This window comes from Agelaius phoeniceus, chromosome 9 (genome assembly GCF_051311805.1).
Source record: "Agelaius phoeniceus isolate bAgePho1 chromosome 9, bAgePho1.hap1, whole genome shotgun sequence".
In the NCBI taxonomy this organism is placed as follows: domain Eukaryota; kingdom Metazoa; phylum Chordata; class Aves; order Passeriformes; family Icteridae; genus Agelaius; species Agelaius phoeniceus.
In genome coordinates, this window is record NC_135273.1 from 25,056,193 (window position 1) to 25,079,980 (window position 23,788).

At 38.9% G+C, this 23,788-nt stretch overlaps 1 protein-coding gene across 1 annotated transcript in view; it reads left to right on the plus strand.

Moving 5' to 3' along the window:
* The first annotated feature begins 264 nt into the window (after positions 1–264).
* Positions 265–23,788, plus strand: part of SH2D4B (SH2 domain containing 4B) — a 62,438-nt gene continuing 38,914 nt past the window's right edge. The window contains exons 1-4 of the mRNA XM_077183304.1: positions 265–576; positions 13,197–13,356; positions 14,431–14,578; positions 22,106–22,250. Of these exons, the coding sequence (XP_077039419.1) occupies positions 393–576; positions 13,197–13,356; positions 14,431–14,578; positions 22,106–22,250 (637 nt within the window). The 5' untranslated portion in view covers positions 265–392. The remainder of the gene's footprint in view (positions 577–13,196; positions 13,357–14,430; positions 14,579–22,105; positions 22,251–23,788) is intronic.

Genomic DNA, 23,788 nt, shown 5'->3' on the forward strand with positions numbered 1-23,788 from the left:
TCAAGAATCCCTTATTTTTACCGGCTTGCAGTCAGGAGCACTCAAGTGCCTTTTACTTTTTTCCCAGCCTTTTCATTTTATGTTTTTTCCCTAGCCTTTTCTGTTCATTTTTCTCACATTCACTTGACACCTGTCCCTACATTTGGAGGATGAGATAAGAAAAGAACTTTGTCCCTGTCAAGACAAGGAGCAGAATATGCCTGCAAGAAAAGGGCCAGAGCAAGAATCAAGCCTCTCCTGGGCAGGCAGGTGTGGGAGAGCTCCTTTGCTGCAGTTTGCTTTCTGGAGTGCAATCAGTGGGCTTTTGTCACTGTAGTGGGTATAATTGGAAGCAGGTTTCTCTCTCTTTTGTTTTTCCTTATCTTTTTTATTTTTATTTTTTTGGAGTCACCATGCTGCAGCAAATTTTGCGTGATATGTATATTGACCCTGAGCTCCTGGCAGAGCTGAACGAAGAGCAGAAGCAGATTTTATTCTACAAGATGAGAGAAGAGCAGCTGAGGCGCTGGAGGGAAAGGGAAGAAAAAGCCCGAATGGAGGAGGCTGTGCTGAGAAAGACAGCAAGGCGCAACCAGAGTAAGATTTCTGACCTCCTTCTATGCTTCAGAGCTGGGGATGGTGGGCTTGCAACTGGCTGAGTGCCAGCTGTCCCCATGGGCAAAATGACAGTCAGGAGCTGCAAAAGCAACGTGTTCCTGCTCCTTGTATCTCCAGGCTAGTCCTTTGTTTTGGGACTATCTTAGTGATGGAGTAAGGGGAATTCTTTTCAAGTGCCTGTTTCAGTCGGGAGTCACTGCTGATGTTGTCGGTGGTAACTGATGTATCATGACCAAGTTTCTCCTCTACTCCTAAGGCTTTTTTTTTGTCACCTGACATCCTCATTCTAGGTCAGGCAAAAGCCTATGCTGTTGCAGTTTCATGACTTGGCATTAAATATTTCCATCTGGCTGTAGAAGAAATAATTTTATGAATTTGAGCTTGCTATGAAAGGCTCTTTGTGAATAAATGTAACACCAAAAGAGCCATACTATATGAGACTAAATTTCCAACTGCATTGGTAAATAGTCTCCGAGAGATTGTTTAGGGAATAGGACAATAGTGTGGCAAGCCAACAACCAAAACCAAAGAGAAGAATCCAGAAATGTGTTTGCATGCAATATGTAGTTAAAATATGGAGCTCCACCCAGAGGCTGCTATGAATGCTGAATGTGTGTGTTGACTTGAAAAGCAAATAGGGCAGTGATTGAAGAAACATCAGAAAATAACTTCTTCAAATGTCTTTTCCAACTTTGGCCTTGGGTGCAAGTGGTTTCAAGTAAACAGAAATAATTTCTTGCTCTTTTCTCTGAGTTAGTGCCTTTCCAGCTCTTTCCTCCATTCATAAGATGAAGCTGTTAGGCTGGTGTAACATAGAAAACCTTTTCATCTTGGAAATGTAACTGCAGTGATTCCTCACTCAACAAGGAGATGTCACAGAGATATGTAAACCACTCATTTCCCTGCCAAAGATCTTATCATATCTTTAAATCTAGTAAAGCTTGAATATTCAAAGTTTCTTATAACTTCTGGTAGCTGATTTTGAGAAAGCTCTATAATGGTTATGAGACTGCAATCCCATTTCAAATGTTGCTTGTTTGAAGACACCCATGGTAGAAACACCTCAATACAGAGACATTGCTGGATTCAGTTGTCAGACTTGAAATATCTAGAGCTTCTGAACCTTACAAAGTGCCCCTTAGATAGTTATCAATTCCAAGACTCTTATTAGAAAAAATGCTTCAAAGCAAAACGATTTTCCGAGACTCACTTGAAGCACAGACCTGCATGGAATGACTGGACTAAGTTACAACAGTAGCCTTAAAATGAGGGGGGAATGACCAGAACACCCTAGCTGGCCATAGAAGAGTTGAAAATGACCCTCAGAGATGGCAAGGTGGATGTTGGAAAACGTCATTCTGTTAAATTTTTAGTTTTTTCACGTTAGTGCTCTCACTGCGAATGGCCCTCTTGAGAAGGATGGCATCAGAACAGCTTCTCTCATACAGCACAAAAGCCTTGTTCATTTTGATTGATTTGTAGCTGAGAAAAAATTAAAAATGCAGTTCAGCTCCACATACCAAAACATCACATCATTGAGATAATCTGTATCATACTCATTCTTTGAGGGAGACAGATAGAGAAAACTCTAACTGCAAAAAATATTTATCTGATGAATTGTCACAGTGTTGACACCTACATTTCCATATATAAATTATACATTAAACCTTCAGCTTCCTACTACAGGAGACCATTTTCTGGGTAAGTAATTTTCTGATTAGTAAGTAATAGGAGAAAGGAGACCAGCAGAGTACCCTATAGATTATATTTGCTCTGACAAAGGTAGTCACAAATAGGCATTCAGAAAAACCCATTTCCATTTTACCTTCTTAAATTGCCAATTAAAGGTATTGCTTAGGTTTGACTTTTGCCCACTGTTAGGAAATTTCTACTTTCTTCAGAACTGTAGTGAAGAACTATTGGAATCAGATTTGCAAGTCAGACATCTGGTTCTGCTGGAAATATTTTTTTACTTTCATGAAACTGATGTGCACCAGAGTTGGAAAATATAACTTCTTTCAGGTGTTCTGATCATTAAATGTACAGATACTTGTAACTGATTTCTACTGCACAGCTCCACAATGTGATGTTAAATGGTCTCTCAGTGAAGATGGTTTCTTGTTTAAAACAAAAAAGATGAAAAAGCCAACTGCAAATTATGGATATAAAATAGTAATTACTGTGCAATAGTCTTGTCTATAGAGTCAAGGGGTCAGAGTAGATGACAATAATATTTTTTTATCTTAAAATATTTTTTGCCTTGAAGACAATTGACATCAGCATTTTTTGGACCTTGAAGCTGCTTAATTTTAAATTGCCCTTAATACAAAAGTGAATTTCCAGACCTTCTTTCCATGCTACACAGTATAGACTGTAGAATGGTTTTATTCCTGTTTTAAATTAGTGGCTACCAAGAAATGCAAAGCTACCCCAATTGCATGTTCTTTATTCCCTTGAAACTGAGGGATCAGAGTTTTCTCACCTGTGGGTTTGGTTTTGACTCTGCTGCATGACATGTTTTATGTTCTTGCTACTTTTTTTAGGCCAGGACTTACTCTGAGTTTGTAGATATCTTTGTAGCCTGAAAGAGTGGAATAGATGTGAGACTTCAATATTGCTAATGTTGTGCTGAGTTTCTGAAAACGTGGATGTTGTTTGTGAATACAACATAGCATTTATATAAAATAATTTTATACTAATTTAACTAGAATTATCTTTATAGCACTGCCTTTCAAATCCTTCTGCTTTCCTCAATGTTTGAATAGCCACATATGAAAACTTCTTCCCATCTCTTTGGGATGGATATGATGAGATTGAACAAAAGCTGTTAATGGGCACTTCTCTAATTAAAATGCTCTGAAAAGTGCCTTCTGCTTGATCTAGAGTTCTATACCCCAGCTGCTGCAATTCCCCATGGATTCAGGAGCTTAGCTACAGTGGGATGTGTGCACCCAGCAGCACAGAAAAAGGATTAGATTTTTCAAAACAAAGCAGTGATTGTGAGTTCAATTTTGATTTCCTATGGTGACTTAAGGATGAAGTGTTCTTGTGTTTTAAGTGTGCTGTCTTACTGAAACCACAAGTGCAGAGCTGGGGGCAAAAGGATTGGCATTTGCAGGTCAGAAAGGCCTTGTGATAGAGTTAAAATCATCCTCAGACTTAGGGAATGCTCATTAACATGATCATTCTTAATTGTTTGGAAACTAACTAACAAAGGTGCCAAAATCTGCATTTTTAAAGCACTGCCACTGAATGTAGGTTGTCCATAAATGTCCTATTCAGTACTATGAAATTTGCCATTTAGAAAACAAGTCCAAACCATGAAAAAAGACGTTAAGTTGTTGAGAGTGTTTAGCAAGCCAAATAGTGCACCCATCTATGTAGTCTTATTCCTAATTTCTAAAAAAATATTAGTCACCTGCAAAATGTAATGCTAAATAGTGCTTGCTTCTTTATTTGGATTGTTTGGTTCCTTGTGTCTTGAGGAAAAATTAAAATTGAAATTAGTATCAAATGAGTCAGTGTTGAAGGAATTATTTCACTTTGAGGGTGAATGAAATGTGTTCAGATTATTCAATGGTTTTAATTTCTTTGCCAATTAAAAAACACAGATTGATGTCTAAAGGGAAGCAATGCATAAACATCATTCAGAATGAAGTATTTCCTTTATATTTATTCCTATACTGAATAAATTGTTCCCATTTTTTTTTTTTTTTGCTTTTTGTACCTTGCCTAAAATAATTAGTAGAATTTGGGCATTATATGGGTCCCATCAAAATGACAGCGTTTAGTGAGCTTATTCAAGGTATAGGAAACCTTTTGTAGCTTTAATTGAATAATGACTGCTGGCTGGTGCTGGAATAGTATCACAGGTGAGCTGAATTCTAGGAGGTCCACCTTCAATTCACTTACAAATTGTTCCTGGGCAGAGGTTTCAGGAACATATCTTCATTGTAATTAAACAGTTTGCTTGTTCCTACTGTGCTAAAATCACTGAGAGAAGTCTCCTCAAAATTTCAAGATCCTTTGGGATATTCTGAGATTTGACAGACAGGCAGCTTTGCAATTTGCACAGAAACATATTTGTGTGATTAGGCAGGAGCTCTTTAGCCACTACAGCTGAGCTGGGAGGAAGTGGAGGGCCCTGCCAATTTCAGTTTTGACATTGATGCAGTATCCAGAACTGTCAGCATTCCCAAAATGAGATCTCAAAAACTATTGAGCATTAGGTAGCTGAAGGACAGTCATGTGGGAGGGGAGACAATGCTGGCCTGCTGCAGTTATTTCTGCCATTTATTCATTGTGAACTGCAGCTTGTGGTGCTCAGATGGGAGCTATTTGTAAATGCTCTTATTTACCTGTCCTTAACAAGAGAAGCTAGGAGAAAATAGGGTAGGCTTATCACAGCATGGCTAGAAAATAATTTATCTATCTAAATGACATTTGTGTTAGAAAGGTCATTAGAGAATAGATGATGCTGTTTGCAAGCAAGTATCTCAAATATACCAAGTGGATGGCTGGAGAATACATCAGTGTCAGAGGAAGGCCAGTGAGTGAGCATGTGTTTCAGTGGGTGGACATGCAGTGACATTTTTCTGACTTTGAACTTGGAAATGTATTCCTTATTTATGCTCAGGCCTCTACAGACCCTGGAAATACTTAGCTAAGATTTTATCTCCTGTGGAGACAAGCTCCTGTCAGTGTTCAGTGTCTCTTTCTCTGTATCACTGGATATGGATCTAACCAGGGACATCAGACCTCAGTATTTCTGAAATTACTGGCATTATGTGATCTTGAATTCTGAACAGTCCTGTCCTTTGTTTCCAATTCAGATATAGATGGAAAAGTAACAAGAGAACAGGAGCAAGAACATTAAAACCATTTTTGTTAGGGTACTGAGCCACCTAATTTGAAGTCATTGGACAAGTTTTAATGTAACACTCACAATGTAGAGCAGCTTGAGATATGCTGCAGCTCTGTTATGCTCTGTACCTTAGGCCAGAACTGAGCTGCTCAGGGCCTGTGCCTGGTGTGGCTGAGTGCTGAGGTAGGGTTAGAGAACAGCTTCTGAACTCAGTTCTCTGAACCTAGGGCTATCAAGAGACCTCCAGCTGCTGGATGACCTAGGTGTACACCAGATGGAACAAATCCAGATGGGCTTCACTCATGTCCTATGATCAGCAATAAGTCTGTGCTTTTCCATTTTCTATCTTGTCCTGCAGCTGATTTCTCTGTTTTGCAGAAAAGTGACAGCAGAATATTGCTGCCTACCTGAGGCCTTCTCCTGCAGACATGCAATCCTCAGTGCTCCTGTTCCCTGAGACATCTGACATCAGGCATTCTCTGAGAGAGGCTGCTGGCTTAGTGAGCCTCTGGCATGGAAGGCATTGCTGTGTTTCTCTGCAGTGTCGTGTTCCTCTGCCTGTCTGGACACAGCAGTGTTGGACTTTCTCCCACATACCGTGCCTCAGTAATGATATGAGGTGGTGACTGTCTGCAAACTCATGAATACTTGATATGGAAAGAGGGCAGAATTGTGGCCAAGGGGAGAATAGGATATGCCCAAGCTAATTCAATATTTTCTTGCTGATTCTGCCATTTTTTTACATAAATGACTAAAACATTCAAGGACAAAGGAACCAGGTTTTGAGAGCAGGATTTGGAAGGTACAGGAAAACTCAATGTGTTCAAGTCAGCAGTGGATTTATCCAGACACTGATGGCAGTTCAATAACCTTTGAGTCCACTTGTTTGCTGTGGTGCCAAAAAGCCTCACTGCAGGGTATAGTTCTCCCTGCTTCCATGGTCCTGTGTGCCTGATAAAGGAGTGAGTGCAAACCTGGCACGCTGCATTAATCAGGAGAGCCTGGTACAGAAAATGATCCATAGCTCCCTGTTCATTCTGTGACACAGAACCCTTATCCTCCTGCTTTGAGTTTCCAGCAGACCATGAAGCTGCCATGCAGACTTGGTTTTATTTTATTCTCAAAGGGAAAACCTGGAAGCTTTGTGATAGGTCTGTGAGAGAAACTAAGCCTTCTATATAGCTTTTACACTTTACAAGATTCAGTTTGGATGAAGAATCAGAAAATATGGTGCTATGTTCTTGAAATTTTTTAATGAAGAAAAGAAATCTCAAATGAGCAATACTGATGGGAATGATTTTAAAACCTTCAGTTTTCCTCTGATGCTTGCCTATATTTTTATGTTGTTTACAGTGAGAGGGTCAGCCATTAAATGGACAGACAAGATTGTACAAGGAGTTAGAAAAATGTCTTTAAAGAAAGAGTTTTGAATGTTACCTCCTGGGTAACAATTTTGGCCCCAAAATTGGGTGTGCCTTGGCCAGGGAGCCACAAAATTGTTTGGAACATACTGGGCAGATGCAGCTTAAATGGTATTTTATTTCTGTGTCTCTTTTTTCTTCTTCTTTTTGGTTTTTAACATGCAAACCCATGTGTGTGTGTGTTACATATATACATACCATGTCCTCATGCAAACCCACTTACCTTTGAGTGTTGTGTACAGTATCCCTGCTACATTTGTTAATTACCAGAGTCCTATGTGAGTAAATGCTTCCTCCCTTAATATTTGCTCTCTTCAGTCACTCTTCCTTTATTTGATGCTGCAGGGGTTTATTGCAGCATAATTATTTCCATGGTAACAGGCTGTAATTCCATAAACAGAAGATTGAGTTTGTTATATGATCAGGAAGCAGCTGGAGAGCCATAAAAGGCTGATTTTTGAGCAATGCTGAAATCCTGCAACCCTCATTGATATATTAATGTCATCAGCTGAATTTCTTTCTGCCTTTGCAAATCCTCCCCTCAATGGAAAGGCACATAACACAGTATTGAAATTCAAAGGTGTGTAAATTGAAATGTCAGGGGCAGAATTTCCCCCCATTCTTCTAAGAATTGAAATGAAGGGGTTTTTTGAAGGTGTTTTGGGAAGAGAGAGATTCTATGCTCCATAGCATAGAATTAGCAGAGGCAGAGCACAAATTAATTGTAGATCTTCAGTTTATTGTGGGATGATGTTATTTTCATTATTTTCCTCATTATCATCTAGTTCTTCTCTGTATATTTTAATGGATTTATAGCAGTTATTGTTTTGAGAAGCACATTCTGTCCTTTGAATAGTCTCTCAAAAACATTCACAGTAATTTCCTAGGTTTTCTCCTTAGAAAGAAGTGAAATTCTGTTTGTGTGTTAGTAAAAAAAAGAAAAGAAAGATAATTCAATACTTATGTTGGCTAAGCTCAAGGAATTGAGAAGAGTCTAAAGCTCACATCCTCATTTTCATCCTAATCAATGAGCTTCTAACACATGTCCTCTAGCTAAATGAAACTCTGAATGGAACCTCATCTACCCTGCAGACTAGCAAAATTCAAGCCTCTACTTGAAAGAAGCCATAAAAAATAATTTGCTTGGAAAGCCAAGAAATCTCAAGTAAAGGGCATTGTGCTTAGACCAGAGTATACCCGATATTTGAATTGCAGAAGAAAAAAACCACAACCCTACAACACAGCAAACTCCATGAGCTATGGTTTAGCTCTCCATGGCAAAAGTAGATCAGGCTGATCAGCTTTTAATGCACATGCAGCCTGTTTCAAATGCCTAAGAAATTTCAGGAGTTTTTTCTAGCCCAGAGAGAATAAAGAATAGAGATGTTTTCTGTAGAGAGTCAAAAGATACTTGTGTGACTGCAAAGCTTCCCAGCGGCTGAGGGAGGACAGTCAATTGCTATTGCAGAGATTTGTAGCTTCCAAGCAGGAGAATTATGGTGGGAAGCCCAGAGAAACAAGGCTGTTCATGGAAATAGCAGATTCTTTAGTACAACATTCAGCAGAATTTGAATGCTGTCCTGTGGTTGTGAGAGTATAAATCAGTGATCACAAAATTTTCTGAATTTACGCCCTGTGGTGTTTCCTACCACAGAGAGGCAGGACGGTGCTTGGTGCTCTCTGTCATTTTACTGGACTGAGCAGGCAGACTGGGTGATGGAAATCCTGGCACCAAATCAGGCCTCTAGCCCCTTGGAATAGCTCCTGTGTAAACACTGGGGATGGACACAAATGGGGGCTGCTGGGGATTCTCTAACTTAAAGCAATGGTGACCAAGCTTGGAGAAAGGAAGCTGACTCCAGCAGTATTCTATTTGCTCTAATTGCCATTATTTCCAAAGCACTTTTATTTGGAGATGTAAAAAAGGAGCCCAAGAACCCATGAAACTCCTAAACCCAGTGAGTGGCTCAGCTCCTCTGTTCCAGCTGGCAGAGGCAGTGTGGAGCTCTGGTCTCCAGAGCTGTGTGTGGAGTGTGTCTGTGTTTGTTCCATGACTCAGATACAGCGTGGAGGTCTGAGCTGATATGGTTGGAACCCAGTGTGCCTGAGCTGGGATTCCCCATCCTGGTGCTTGTCTCTATCCCCAGGTATCCAGGCAGTGTTGGTGCTCCCTGGCAATGTCATGGCACTGACAAGGTGACAATGCCCTGCTGGCCCTGGGGCAGCTCAGAGGCCAGAGCAGCCTGTGGTGCCCCATGGCTCAGCTCTGGTAGCACTCCAGCACTCTGTGGGTGGGATCAGGAGTGCTGCTGGCAGAGCCTCGTAGTTCTTATAGGTGAGAGCTCGAGTTTCCAATTGCTCTCTAGGGCATTGTTTTAAACTTTCATTGCTGTTATAGAATTGGCTGTGCAAATAACAGACAAATGGAAAACATGATTTGGTCTTATTTTTGATTGTGTGCATTTATATGTACAAACTTGAGTTGCTATTGGTTCTGACTTTAGGTCTCCGAGAAAGTTTTTGCTGTGATCCCTTTGTGCTGCAAATTTGAGAGACCTGATTTTGCATTTTCTGACCTGGCATTTGTCTGGAGTAAGGAGCCAGAAGCCAGTTTACTGGTCTCAAAGCAGCATGGGTGTAGATTTAGAGGCACTCCATGTGAGATACTAATTCATGGATGAGCTTCAGGTGAAAAGAACATGTTGTCTTCTTTTGGTGCTACAAAGTTGTTTTAGGTGAAAAATGGTGGGAGAGTAGGGATGGCAAAGACCTAGTAAATTATTCAGTAGGTTTTCCTAATAAAGCATTGCTTGTTTCTAAAGTACTTCCACTTCTACTGTCCAATCCAGACTAACTTTGATGTCCACTGCTTCCTTAAGGTTATTATTTGCAGCCTGTCACAGTCTCTCCAAGAAGAACAAAGTACTTTTGTGGTCAAGGCACAAGACTGGGGCTCAAGAGTTTTAATTTTTGTTTCTTGACTCTGCATTAGGCTTTGTGACTGGGCTCAGAAGCCCTACTGCTGACCAGTAAACATGAGGCTCTCTTGCCTCCTTCTCATCTACATTTCAAATTTGTTTAGTCAGGACTTGTCTCTTCCTTTTACATTTAGCTGAATTTTTCTCTTTTTTTTTGTGTTTTTCTCTTTCATTTGGAAGTAAAGTGTATTAACAAAACATCTTATTTTGCAGAAAAAGTTTAATACTTGAGAGGCATTTTAAAGCAGGAATTATTTTGTAATAATCAGCCCTAAATAGTAGTAATTCTCTGCTTGCAAAGCAGACAACACCAGTTTCCTAAAAGTACTAGGGGAAATAATTTTCAGGACTTTCTTGATCTTGCCATAGGTTCTGCAGTTTAAAATATCATTAGCCTAGGAAAGCTGACCCTCTCACTGTGAATGTGATTCTGCAGGCCACAGAGGCTTTTTGTATGGCAGAAATTCTGCTTTCACAGTGCCAGATTTTCTCTCTGAGGTGTTCTTTTTTTTTCCTGCACACTCATTTTTGATGTTATTATTTGTTAAGAATCTGAGTTTTATGATCAGATTGTACAGTAAAGCCCAGCTGCAGCTTTATAGGAGCAGAGGTTTAAGGAAGGTTTACATGGGAGTCATTTCTTGAAGTAAATTCAGTGGTTGGATGTGAAAAGGCTTTCTTTTCTTCTAGAGAAAAATCTGAATTAAGGCATCTGTGCTCAAGCCGAATTATTTAAAAATTATATATATATATGAGGGTCTATCTGTTTAATGCTGAAGGTTAAAATTGCCATTTGTTTAATACACAAATCTTTCAGCTTTGACTGTATTTGAACATGTACTTTATACATATACAGTAGTCTGTGTGTAGTGCTGAACCAACAATACTGATGGTTTCAAAGGAGTTTATTCATCTACTGGCTAGAACTTTATAAAAAAGATCCATTGTTTTAAAAGAAGAAAGAACAATTTCTCAAGACACATCGACAAATCGGCTATTTGTTTTATTGGGCTGGGTTGCAATGGGTTAGTTGTGCCTCTGAGAAACACATTAATAACCCTTTGGCACAGAAAACCTTGAGAGAAGCAAAGATAAAATTTGTCTGCTTACCTGAAAAGTTATATATATATTTTTTTCATTCCTGGTTCCCTCTAGTAAGTTCATAAATGAATAGAAATAGTGAAATTGTCTCAGAACTGGACTAGTATTTTGTATCCACCAGTTATGGTACAGATCAATTAATGGAAGGGGTGTTGTTTGTAATATTTTCTTTAATGTACTAAATAAAGGAGAGAAACTAGGATATTCAGACTCCTCACAAGAAAGAAGACATGTTGTGCTTTTAAAACAAAAACTGCCTTTGGTTTTATGGAATTAGTGTTCCTGGGAGTACTCATTCCATACTTCTCAAGGTACTTTACCAGGAACTGTAGTAGGAGAAAACCTTGCAGGCAAGTAGTGATATGGCCAGTCAGGTCTCAGCAGATGGTATTCTAATGGTGTATCCAAAAAATACAAGTTCAAAATAAATGTTGTGTTGACAGGAACACAATGTACAGAATAAGAACCACAATGAAATACATTCACAGTTATAACCTGAGACATAATCTGATAGACTGTGAAAAAGCAAATGCTTTTGAGAGTTATTGAAGGAAAACGCTATTAGCTTAAATTTCCACCCCTCTTTGAAGTTAGTACCATTAGGCCAACACTGGGGATTCGTATAAATTACATTTTCAAATTTGATATAGAATATCAGCTTTCGTGGTGAGATCTGATCCATTCATTGCCTTCAGTCTGGATTGTCAACACTTGTGAGTGTGGGCTGGTGCTGACATTGCTGCTGTCAACAGCCCCACTCCGCTGCCTCCTGCAGTTTTCTGCCTTCAGCCTGGGATGTCAGAAACACTTTATTGATTGTGCATTGGGAAACTTAATCTGGTTAAATGGATATGTCCTCACACAGAACAAGTGGTAGCTTAAGGTGAGAGCAGCTAAGCTGATGGTGCTAGAGAGAGATGGAGGAAAAGTGGAAGTGAAACCTGCCTGTTCAAATAGGATAGGTTTCTTTTAACTCTTATCGGAACACTGGAAAAAAATCCTTAGGAAAATGGTACTCTGTCCATTTCACCATGTTTTAAATGAGACAAGATTTCTTTTAGAAGATAAAGATTTAGAAGTTTCCTTTTGTGATGCACAATTTTCTCATATCAATGTTTGTGTGAGAGGATGAAATCCAGGGGACTGTAATATACAGGGAATGATGCAAACTGCTGACCCTTTGTGGCCTTGTAGTCTGAATTCTTTGAAATAAATGCAGTGTTAATTTGGCAATGGTCTTTATTGCAGAATTTCCTTTTGTGGAGGACAATTTTGCAAGAAATTTGCAAGAAATGTAACATAAAAATTGATGCATAAGAGGTGTTTCTACAAATTCCTTATTATGAAACCTCCAAAATGCTTATAATATTTGACAGCTGTATTTATAAAAGCAGAAGGAAAAGACCAAACCACACGAAGTCAGGTAATCTAAATAACTATTAAAATGGATTCAGGTAGGATCTAATCTAGTGTCCTTTGTAGTCCTACAGTTGGTTCTTGTACTTGATGGCTCACCAAATGCAGTCTGTTTTGTAAAGAGGTCTCAGGCCTTTTGTGGTACTCTTAAAATCACTCTGTCAACACAGTAACCATAGATTTTTGTGTAGTTTGTGTCATGAAAACTGAACCAGAAATTCAATCCCTTTCAATTGCCTCTGTGAGCAAGAATAGGCTCTGAAGCACTGAGTGGTATGCTCTGAGCATGCAGACTCCCTGAAACTCCTGCTTCACACAGTTTGAGCAGGAAATTCCTGCATTCTTTGAAGGTTTTCCCTTGAAGTTTCTCTACCTGTTCAACACTGGACATTCTTTGTGCACAAAGCATTTTTAGTCACATAATATCACTGGTTATTGGTTTTGCCTCATCTCTTTTTCCACACTCTTCATTCATCCCTTGTTGAGTGAAATGAGCAAATATAGCAATTAAAAAGGGATTATAATAGTGGAATTCTGGGAAATGCATGCCTGAATTAATAATTTTTATTTTTGTAGGACAGTGAGTCTTTAAAGATTGCGTAATCCTCAGCATGAAAACCTTTTAATTTTTTTCCCCAGCATTTGACATGATTCGGTCAGATCTGAAGATTTCTTTGGACCTCTGAGCAATGTTTTCTTCCAAATTGTAAATGGCATGCTTAATGTTTTCTAAGTTGCAGGTGTCCCACGGTTTCATGTCTGTCTGTGCAGGATCGGAGGCGGTGTTTACGTTGTGGTGTGTTCTCGCTGGTGTTGCAGGTAACGGCAAGCGCGTGCAGTGGCTGCGGGGCCAGGACGGCGAGGTCTGGGTCTGGGTGATGGGAGAAGCCCCGGGGGACAAACCCTACGAGCAGATCTCGGAGGAGCTCATAGCAGAGCGGGCCAGGCTGCAGGCACAGAAGGAGGCAGAAGAGCTATGGTGAGGATTTAAGAGTTCAGGGTCCACTTGGCATAATGGGAGGCATGACCTTGTGGAAAGGTGGGAGGTAATGGTGGGTAAAACTGGTAAGTATGTTTTGTGAACATTTGCTTTCACTTGCTTTGTCAGGTTTTCAGCTTGTTAAAAATGTCATTTTGCTTTTATAGAATATTGAAAGCCAAAAACCCTATTTGCAAAAAAAGTGGTGCCAACTTTTTTCTCTCTTGGGAATTTAGATAAAGCAATTAACCAGCCTGCAAATAAAGAAAAATGAAGCAGTCTGGTTTTGAGATGATTAAATTAGATATGTTTGTTATATCACAGTTCAGAGCCCACAATGGGGGCTTAGTACACAAAATCCTTTTGGAAATTGGTTTTATTTGCAATTTGCTTGTATTAATTTTTATTCCAGCAGTTCAAAACTCATTATACAAAGTGCCATGCGGCAGTTTCTAGCAGGGCCTCTTCCAGGTTTGGGGGAGATTCAAAAGTGTTTTGATGATTGATATTGTTAGAAATTAGGCCACCTGCCTCACACACTTCCCTTTGTAGTGCAGCACTGAAAAGTGAATCTTTAATATCAGGTTATTCTATGTTATCCTTTTTCATATGAGATTATTCTTGCTTTGAGTGCTTGCATATTTAAGCAGGGATTGAAACCTTCAACCTGTCCTCTGAATTCCTTTTACATTGTCAGTATGAATAAACAATCTAGCATAAGAATTTGGGAGACATTTTTACTGGTATTTGAAAGACAGTAAATTCCCAACCATGCTTTGCTAGACTAATAGAAAAATATAAGGTTTGCCTTCAAGACATCCAAGAAGTACTTGTCTAACTTAGAAGTACCATTTTAATTAATAATTTATCAGAAATTGTAAATTGTCTGCTTTCTGGATGGTTTATTCAAATATCATTTGTGCTAGGTCTCTTGTTAAATACATTTTAATTCTTTGCTTGCATCTTTCCATGAAGTCTTATGCTAATTATTTATTGCAACCAGTGAGTAAGCATTGATCCTCAATTTAAGAAAATTAGTGCATTAAATTTTTGTTTTCACATCCTTTTCTGAAGGAGACAAAAGGAAGCTGAAATAACAAAGAAATTCCGTGATGCTATGGCTCAAGAAAAAGCCAGAATAGTGGCAGAAAAATGGAAAATAGAAATGGAGGATCGGAAAGCAGCCAAACTGGAGGAAGAAAAAATTCAGGAGGAACTGAAGGTTTGCATAGAGAAATTTAGGGGTTTTTTATAGTGTTTTCATATAGATTCACAGTTTTTGTCACCTTCAGTGCATGCTTATTAATAAGCTTTAAAATCCAGAGTTGTAATTTTTCATTCTGGAATATACAGATAGTTACATGGTGTTCAGCAGAACAGCTGGGTGAGCGATGAGAAAAAATTACAGGTCTCATTCAGAAGTGCCAGAACAATCAAACTGGTTATTCAGCTCACACATTAACAGAATTGTTCAGTCAGCTGTGCTGGATGAATCATCCGGGGGAAAAAAATGTACAATTGGGAAAGATCTCATTTTAAGTTAGTTTGCTTGAATGTATTCTGTGTATTTTGGATGAGTTTGTTCACATAATGAACTTTAAAACTGTGTCACTACTTCCTTCAAAATAATAAGGGGTGGATCCTTCCCCTACTCAACATATGGGAAAAGTCCAGTTGGCTTTTCTGGGAGAAGTTAATTTGCTTGATTTTTTACTTTACAATGAACTTTTTATGAGCTCAGTTATGATATTTTAATGTTTGTTGGGAATAATAATTTTTTCACATTTTTTAGTTGAAAATAGCAATTTCAAAACAAAATAGGAAACACATCTGTCCACTCTTTTCATATTACTTGATAAAGATAAATGTTGTTTAAAAATGAGAAAGTGAAATATAATGGGTTCATGTAGAGAAGTCAGGACAGTCCTCTGAGACTGGGATGTGCATGCTGGGACTGCACACGATTGGTGAGGCTGAGTTTCCATGGAGAAAGCTTTAGAAAATTTGACTCTGAGGATCCAGTAACTTCCATCCACCCTCCTCTCCCCTGCTGACAGCTTGCTATGTCTCTTCTTCCTTTCCTGGTGCAGTGATTTAAGGTATGGAAAGAGGGGATAGACTTCTCCCATTGCCCCTTGGTGATGGGAGGAATGCTGAAAACTTAATGTTAAATTTGTGGTTTGATTGCAAATAGCAAATTTCTTGTCACTCTGCAGACTATGGGCCTGGGAGTTGAGGTGTTTGTGGAGCACAAAGCCAGGGCAGTTCCTGCAGAGGAGGCAGATTTACCTTTGCACAATTAATTTGAATTCACAGGAGAGAATGGGGCCTTTGAAATATGAATTCAATGAGTAATGGAAGTATACCTTTCTGCTTTATTAATGTATGAATCATGAGCAGAGCAACTAATTAAACACTCTTTCCTCTGCTCTCTGGAAAGTAAAGGCCTCTTGAACAAAGGCTGACAGTGTTCACTCATGCCTATGTGGCTGACTCACAGGACACTTGATGGGGAAAATGTCCACAAGCTCACTGTTACTGTTCTGTTTCAAAGAGTAGAGTGAGCAACTTCTGAGACTTTCAGTGGCCAGTATTCATAGCTTTCTATTAAGGGAAACTAGTTGTTCAGTTGTTGATAAAATGAAAAAGAATGGCACTAAATTTTGTTCATGTTCATATTGATGGAAAGGTAATGTCACAGTGATCTGTGTTTCCACTGTTTCCCAGGACATGAGCAGGTGTCCTCCATCCAGCTGTGTGCCTGGTAGGAGCACTGCTGGAAGTGAGATGAGATTATGGTTCAGTTTCTACCTTGAAATTCAAATACTTAACTTCGTCTGAGATTTCTCTATCTCTCTTCCTAAAGTTGCCAACATATTTGTTCTGCTAAGGAAGGTAGAAACCCTTTCTTCCCAATGATTTCTCTTAAATCAAGCATTTGAAGATAGACTTTGCAAAAATTTAAGTAAATGGACCAAAGTTTTCAAGACAAGACCCAGCTGAAAGGAACTCCTGACTTAAAGAATTAGTTTGGAAACCAGATACGATGCAGTGATTGTTTCTTTAAATGCCCTTTATCAAGTGTTCCCCATAATTTCCTGTATTAATCCAACAACAGACTGAGTCTTATTCCACTTTCAGCATAGGCTCTTCAATTAGGTCTATAATCTGAGATCTGCTGGCAGAGACATGGTCTGGAATAGGGTTCCACCAGCAGAAATCCAAATGCAGTATTGATTCCTGGTACTTTGACACCACTCCTTTGCTACTCAGAAAAGCAGCTTATCTGTTACACACTCTTGAAAGATCAGATCTTCTACGTTGTGCATAGTGCATAGACAGGGAAAGAAAGTTGTGTTTCTGGCATCCACGTCCAACTAGAAGGAAGGAATACAACTAAGGTTCAGGGAAAAAGATGAATTAATGAATCTACTGATGTATGACAGAAGCAATTGATAGAATGAAGAAAAGGATGTGGAATTTGATGTAGATCTGTAGGCAAGCTTGCTTCAACAGATTTAAAATATTTAACACACTGGTAATCATCCTTCTGGGATGATGACCAGACCATGTTTAAAGATGTCTCCAGACTGAGGTATGGAAAGTCCACTCTCTGCTAATGCTTCATCCTCTTGAAGCACTTTGACTTGGGAAATTGAAACTGTCTCCTTTCTGCTGGCATGTTTAATTTCTGACTATATTGTGTCACAAAAACTCCTTTCTAAGAAGCTTTTATTCCTCTTGACCAATCATGGGACGTCAGGGCTGTCTGCACTAGATAAATGACATCTTACATATCAAAGTGAGTAATGGTCCCTATTTCCTTTTCCAACACTATTCCAAAGGCATTGCTTTCCTTGGTGATTTTAAGTAGAATTGTCTTTAATTTATGATGCTAGACTATAAACGTTGACTACTCTATTTTTGCAGTTTAAGGATAGCTATTCTTTTATGCACCTATTGCAAAGGACAAATAAGAGAGCCAATTACTATCATTAATCTTTTTGCTAATTCACAAAGGCTAGGAGCTCATAGGCATAATTTTCTATGGTTATCAGTAGCTGTCATTAGGAGTCTGAACAATGTGCAGAGCTAAGGCAAATTGAAGATGTGAGTGTCATCCAGCCAGGGGTGGGTATCCTTCAGCTACATTCAGAAATAAGAGATCTTTCAGTTCAGTTTTCATGTGGTCTACATAAAGCAGGAGAATATTAATAGTAAAGTACTCTCCTTATGACAACATCAGATATGTGCCAAATTTAATAATATAAGCACAGTTGACAGCAGAGCTGAATTGCTTCTTAAAAATTCCCTGGGAGATGAAATGTGTCTCATCAAAGAAGATAGGTTCAGAGAACAGAACAATTAGTGCTTCTGTTCAGGAAATATCTAATTAACCTTATGCTCAGTAGAAAGAATACACTTTTTATTGAGCTTGGATAAGCTTTCAATGCATGCCTGAATGCTTTACTGTGCCCCCAAGGGCTGTGGACCTTATTCTTCAGAAAATTGCTGCCAGATGTAGAGTTTAGGAATACAGTGAACTGTCACCATTGCCATTTGGAGTACTGGGGCTTCTTATGATAGAGCAGTGAGCATTCTGTCTTGATCTGAAAAAAACTCTTGTCTCCAAGTAAACGTCAAGCACAGTTATCTCCAAGTGCAAATAATCTGTAAGTTCAGCTCTGTGTTTTGCTGTGCCAAGAAAACATTGAACTCTTTCCCAAAGAGAGCATATTTATAATCTAGGAATATGACAACAGCTTCTTCTGGGGTTCAGCACCCAATTCATTCTGAAAGTGCCTTAGTTTTGTTATTTCAATGGCAATTACAATAATTCATTTTGCTTCCTTTTGGGTCACTACAATTCAGTAATTCTTTTTTCCCCCAATGCTGTTGTCTCTTGAACAATGTTGTAAATGAGGAAACTGTTAGTTTTGGTTGGGAACTGGGTGTTCAGGTGTTCTCTATCCTACTTGTAACTGTTATTAATTTTAAAGGAAAGTATCTTCCTCAGTGACATCAGTAATGATTGTGCTTCTGAAGCCACTGTCTTCAGTCTGGATTGCTGATAAAAACTAGCAAAGCTCAGGTGTTTTCTATGGGTAAATGGCAAAATCTGTGCCACTAATGAGAGTAGCTTACATGTTAGGAATTCAAGCTGTGAAGAGTCTCTATGCTCCAGAGACAAATTTTAAGTAGATGGTCACTGGATCTATGGCAAATTACATGAGCAGAGCCTGTTCCAGCATGTGCAGCAAATGTCAGATATCTCCCAACCAGGAACAGTTCTTAGCTTTGCTTTCCATCTCATGGAACACAGGGTCTTTGTGATCAGAGTAAGTTGGTACCTCCTTGCATGAGATGTGTGAATAGCATGTCCTGGGACACACCTATGGCAGGAATCTCATAGCTTCTGCATAAAGCATGAGTGCAGTTCATATGTTTGTCTCTGTGCAAACACATTCACAGTGAAGTGATGCAAAGCCTGTGTTTTTTGAGACACTGGTAGTGGAGCAAAATAATGCCTCTGCAAACACTTTCTTTTCTGATGCAAGTGAGAGAATTTTCTCAGAACAAGTCTGGGAAGGAGTTGGACATATTTCTGCCTTTACTCAGAGCTCTGTTGGCACCTGTCAGATGTGTCTGGAGAGACGTCTGAGCTCTGAACTCAGCTGGCTGTGTCAGCCTTGCTGAGAGCAGCCTGTGCTGCAGCTGGTGACCCTGGGGTTTCCAGATTTCCTTCCTCAGAGCAGGGAGTCCCTGAGGGCTCTCAGCTGTGTTTTTGGAGCCCTGACTCTCTTGCCTGCCCAGGTGGTTGCTGAGTGGGCTCAGGAGGTTCAATGCAACTGTAGTGCATCCAGCTGGCTGCAGCTTTCAGGGCTGCCAAGGACACTTCCTGCCAGCCTGAAGCCCTGAGAGCATCCCAGGTAGTATTTGCTTCAGAGAGGGCTGTTGTAACAAGCACACCTTGGGTTGGGTTTTGCCCTGAGCAGCAGAAGAGTGGTCATTCAGCTGCCCTGCAACCTGTAAGACTCCCCAGAAAGACCCCAAGAGCTGTGGCAACCAGAAGCCCAGTTGTCCTCTGTAAAAAACCCCACTGCTCTATTTTACCTTTTCCTCAGTGTATTTTTAAAATCTTTCTGCAGCAAAAACTAAATGATGACCTAATTTCCTCTCATCTGCCTTGGACTAAAACATTAAAACTTAACCATGGCTAATATTAAATATTATTTAGAGCTGCTCATAGTAAAGCTGTCAAACATAGTGAGATACACATAGACAGAAACAAGTTGGTGGTAAATTCTCAACTGCCAGAGGATATATAAGATCATTTAGCATGTTCAAATTCTGCAGTGGAGTAAAGGCTGGAGAGGATTACTGCTGCCTGTCGAATTGCCAGTGTGATTTGTTTCAGCAGCTTGGTATTTCTCAACAATTTGCAACTCTGAACTGAATTGTCACTTGCTAATTATTTTGGCAGAGCTAAAAGGGTCAGGCAAAGACTACAATCTCTCTCAACTGTCAGGCAGAAGATGGTGTTTGTAGGTATCACAGCTCTTCACTCCCAGCTCTGATGTGCAGGATTAGATTCCTGGGGAGAAGCAGACAGACTGCTTGCTGTATTCTTCCAGTGGAGTAAGTTAATTCAATTGTTGTTAATTTTAAATTCAAACACACACTGTTTACCGTACTTGACTAAATGATGACTGTTCTTTTCCAGTGTCATACCAGCAAGGATTGTTTCTTCTCACACACACCTTGAGGGAGTTGGGCAATATACCTGCACATCTCTGCACTAATTTAATAAATATAAGTTAAATCTCCTCTTTCTATAAAAAGGAAATCTCTTCTTTATGTGAAAAAGTTTTGGTGAATTCAGAATCAAGTGCCCATGTTAAGCTTTTGTTATCTGTTCTTTGACTTAAATCTCCTTTGCAGTTAAAGAGAAAGGATTTTCTTAGTTGGCATTGTTGCCTTCCATTAAGAACGCAAACTCTACCTGAATTCTAATTTTTGGTGTTGTGTGGGGGTGCTTTTTGTTTGTTTTCTTAGACCCTTCCATCTTTTTACTAGAAATGTTTCGACAACAGCTACATTAAAAAACAAGCCCAAACTTACAACAAAACTCTGGTGTGATTCAGGGAAACTGCAATGAGATTGATTTCCCCCTCTCCTCTATTTTAAGTTTACCTTGTGGTTTAAGATGTTGAATAGAAAATATTCTGATAACCCAGGATTGCTTCTGTGTCTGTCCATCTTCCTGAAGGATAGACTGAATGTATTGAATTTTTTTAGGTAGTGAAGCTAAGTGAATAAATGTTCTCCTCACAAGAATAAAGAACAGTTGAACTCATATTTTTTTCAAGAAGAGAATAGAACTATTTACTTGCAGCTAAAATGTGCAATCCTTAATTCTACAGAGATACTAAAAAACATAATTATTTTTTCTGAGGAAGCTGCTTGGCTTTGAAATTAGCATTGTCTGAAAGCATTTACTTCTCAAAATTACTGAACTGTCCACTCAGCTCATGTTTTTAGGAGCCAGGAAATAACAATGGAAGGATGATGCTAGAAATAATCCAAGATAGCAGCATTAGAATCCACTGAAGAACAATACTAGGCTTTTATTTCTTAGAAATATTAAGAGCAGTCTAATGTATTGTTCACAGACCCATATAATATTAAGGGCTGGACCCTTAACCTTCACCCTAGACATTTCATAGGATTAACGTTTTGCAACAATCTACTTGGGTTTCCTGTACTTACAGTTTAGGGCAGGTAACTAGGACAGTAATTCAGGGTGATTTTACTCAGGGATTTATAAAATAATTGTTAACTGTGTGTTTGTTAGCCATAAGGGTATAGTGCTGGTTCCATTATAAAATTAAATAAAAACTGTTTTTATTTGTAGTTCAAGTTATTGCAATAATATGATTAACGCTTAATGAAGTTCAGTTTTGAGGTTTTTGGGCTTCAATTAAACTATATGATATAAATCTGCTTCTTCACTACCTAAGGGATTTGGGAAAACTCATTGGAAAACAGATAGAGATTCCTAGTTCTGCATTAATTGAGCTCCTATGTTATTGAAAATGTGAGGGAGGCCAACGGAAGAAGCAATCTTTCTCAATTTCCATCTCTTTTAAGGCTTTCTTGGAAGGGAACTTTTTTGGCTTGCTACTCTTAGCTACATTTTACAAAGTGACTGTTTTGTGCTGAAGGATCTGCCTTTTAATCCAGAATGTAGTGATATTAATTTTTGGAAAATATTCTTCCCTGTATTGGTTATGATGACACACTGGGACAGTTGCTAAACCAAGAGCAGCAATAAATCAGTTGGTGAATTCTAAGGTTCTGTGGATGATGTGTGTAGTGCTCAAAGGCAGCAGTATCTTCAATGGGGGTACACATGGACTAAAACCAAGCTTTGCTTACAGACTGGAGAATAGCACAGGCTTTGGGGCCATGTGATAAAATGTTTTCTGTATAGTTTTCCAATCTTAGATGCTTACATGTTCCTCATTCCTTTGATACCTGTGGTCTCAAAATGTACCCTCCTCAGGAATTCCTAGGAGGTGGGAAAGTTCAGTGATGGCACTTGTGAGAGGTGAGAAGCCCAAAGCTGGAAGAGAGAGTGATTTGTCCAGGGTAATGCAGCTTCTCTGAGATAAGGAGCAACTGAAGCAATGTCTCAACTTTTGGCACATTCTTCCTCTTTAGTCACTTCTGGCTTCATTTTCTCTAGAAAAGAGAAGAAGAGGAAAGACAGAAAGGTGAGGAGCTAATCAGGCAGCAGGAAGAAATCCGGGCAAAGGAGCTGTACCTGAGCCTGAAGCAAGCTCAGCAGCACAGTCAGCACAGCGATGATGACCAGGAGTGGGAAGAACAGTGTGAGTAAAATTACCTGCACAGCAATCATGCATTTCTGAAAGCAGATAAAAGGAAACTTACAGAATGGAGATGGTGTGGCCAAAAAATCTTCTACCTAGAGCAATACAAAGTGATGTATTATATTGGTGGAAATTGCCAGCTTAAAATTACAAACAGGAGTTTTGGATTTCTTCCTGAATGTGTGTCAATGCCATATAGAAAAGTTTTTGTGTACAATGACTGAGATCATTAAATTCTGTCTAATGTACTTAATAAACAGTTTTGGCTTAGTAATAATAACTCAGGGCATAGTTATTTTGACAGCTTGTCCTCAGCTATCTTTGAAGAGATAGAATCTGTCTTCATCAGTATTTTAATTGCTTCCATATGGTAGTAGGGTGAAGCTATGATATCAATGCTGAAACTCACTTCATTCCAAAAGATTACAGTAAATCATACTTAGATTGTTACTCTTAAAAAACACCTGATGATGATGATCTCATTCTATGGAAGTACTGTTCCTTTTTAGATAGCCTGAAATTCTTTATGACTATCATAATTGTAATTAATTTCATTTTTTGGTAATTTTAAAATGTGTATAAGGAACAAAACAACTGTAATATTATATGGATGTATACACTAATACTGTAGATAAGTAATGGCCCACATTATGAATAAATTTGAAAATATACAATTAGTTTATTTTATGGCTTTAGTCATCACTTCATTAATTCCTGAGGACTAATTACTGTAGTGCTATTACCTGGAATTGATCTGATAATGAATCATTCTGTACAAGCTGAATTAAATCTATATGATACACTGGTGCCATTTTCCAAGCTCATAACCGAGTATGTTAATTTTGATCAACAAAACCTCTGCATATTACCCTGTCAATAAAGATAAAGTAATTATTTTCTGGAGAATTATCCAAATCCAGGTGTACATGTTTATATGGAAAGGAAAACTAACTTTCTGTATTTTGGGTATGTGAGAGTAAAGTGAGTTCAGGAAAAAGTTGCCCTTTAGGTCTGCAGAAAATCAGCATCAGCTGGCAACCCAGCATAGAGGATGGTGTTATGTACTTAAGGATTTCTTTCGTACTATATAAGGAAAGAAAATACATTTCAATCATAATGTTAGAAGAAAAAAAGGAATCCAGGTTACCTTTGCATTGAAATAAAACAAAATACTACAAACACTACTAAAACCAGGTATCATTTTCTTACTATTACATAAATGAAGTAGCTGATATTTTAAATTGTTGCCTCTGTTTTCTTGAGGAATGCTGTTTGTGCAGGGATAGATATCAAAAATGCAGTAGAATAATTCAAAAAATGCAGTAGAATAATTATGGGAGAAGGGAGGGAGGAAAAGGAATAAGCTATGGAAAGTTTTGACCAGGAGTTCTGTAATGGCATTTTTGGTCTGTTAAAACACTTGTGACTGCATCACATGCTGGAGGAGATGTTCTGCCACCAGTCCTTTTTCTTGTGGAAGCTCTGGGGTATTCCTGTATGCTCTGGAGGAATTCCATCACCTCCAGTCTGTGTGCCTC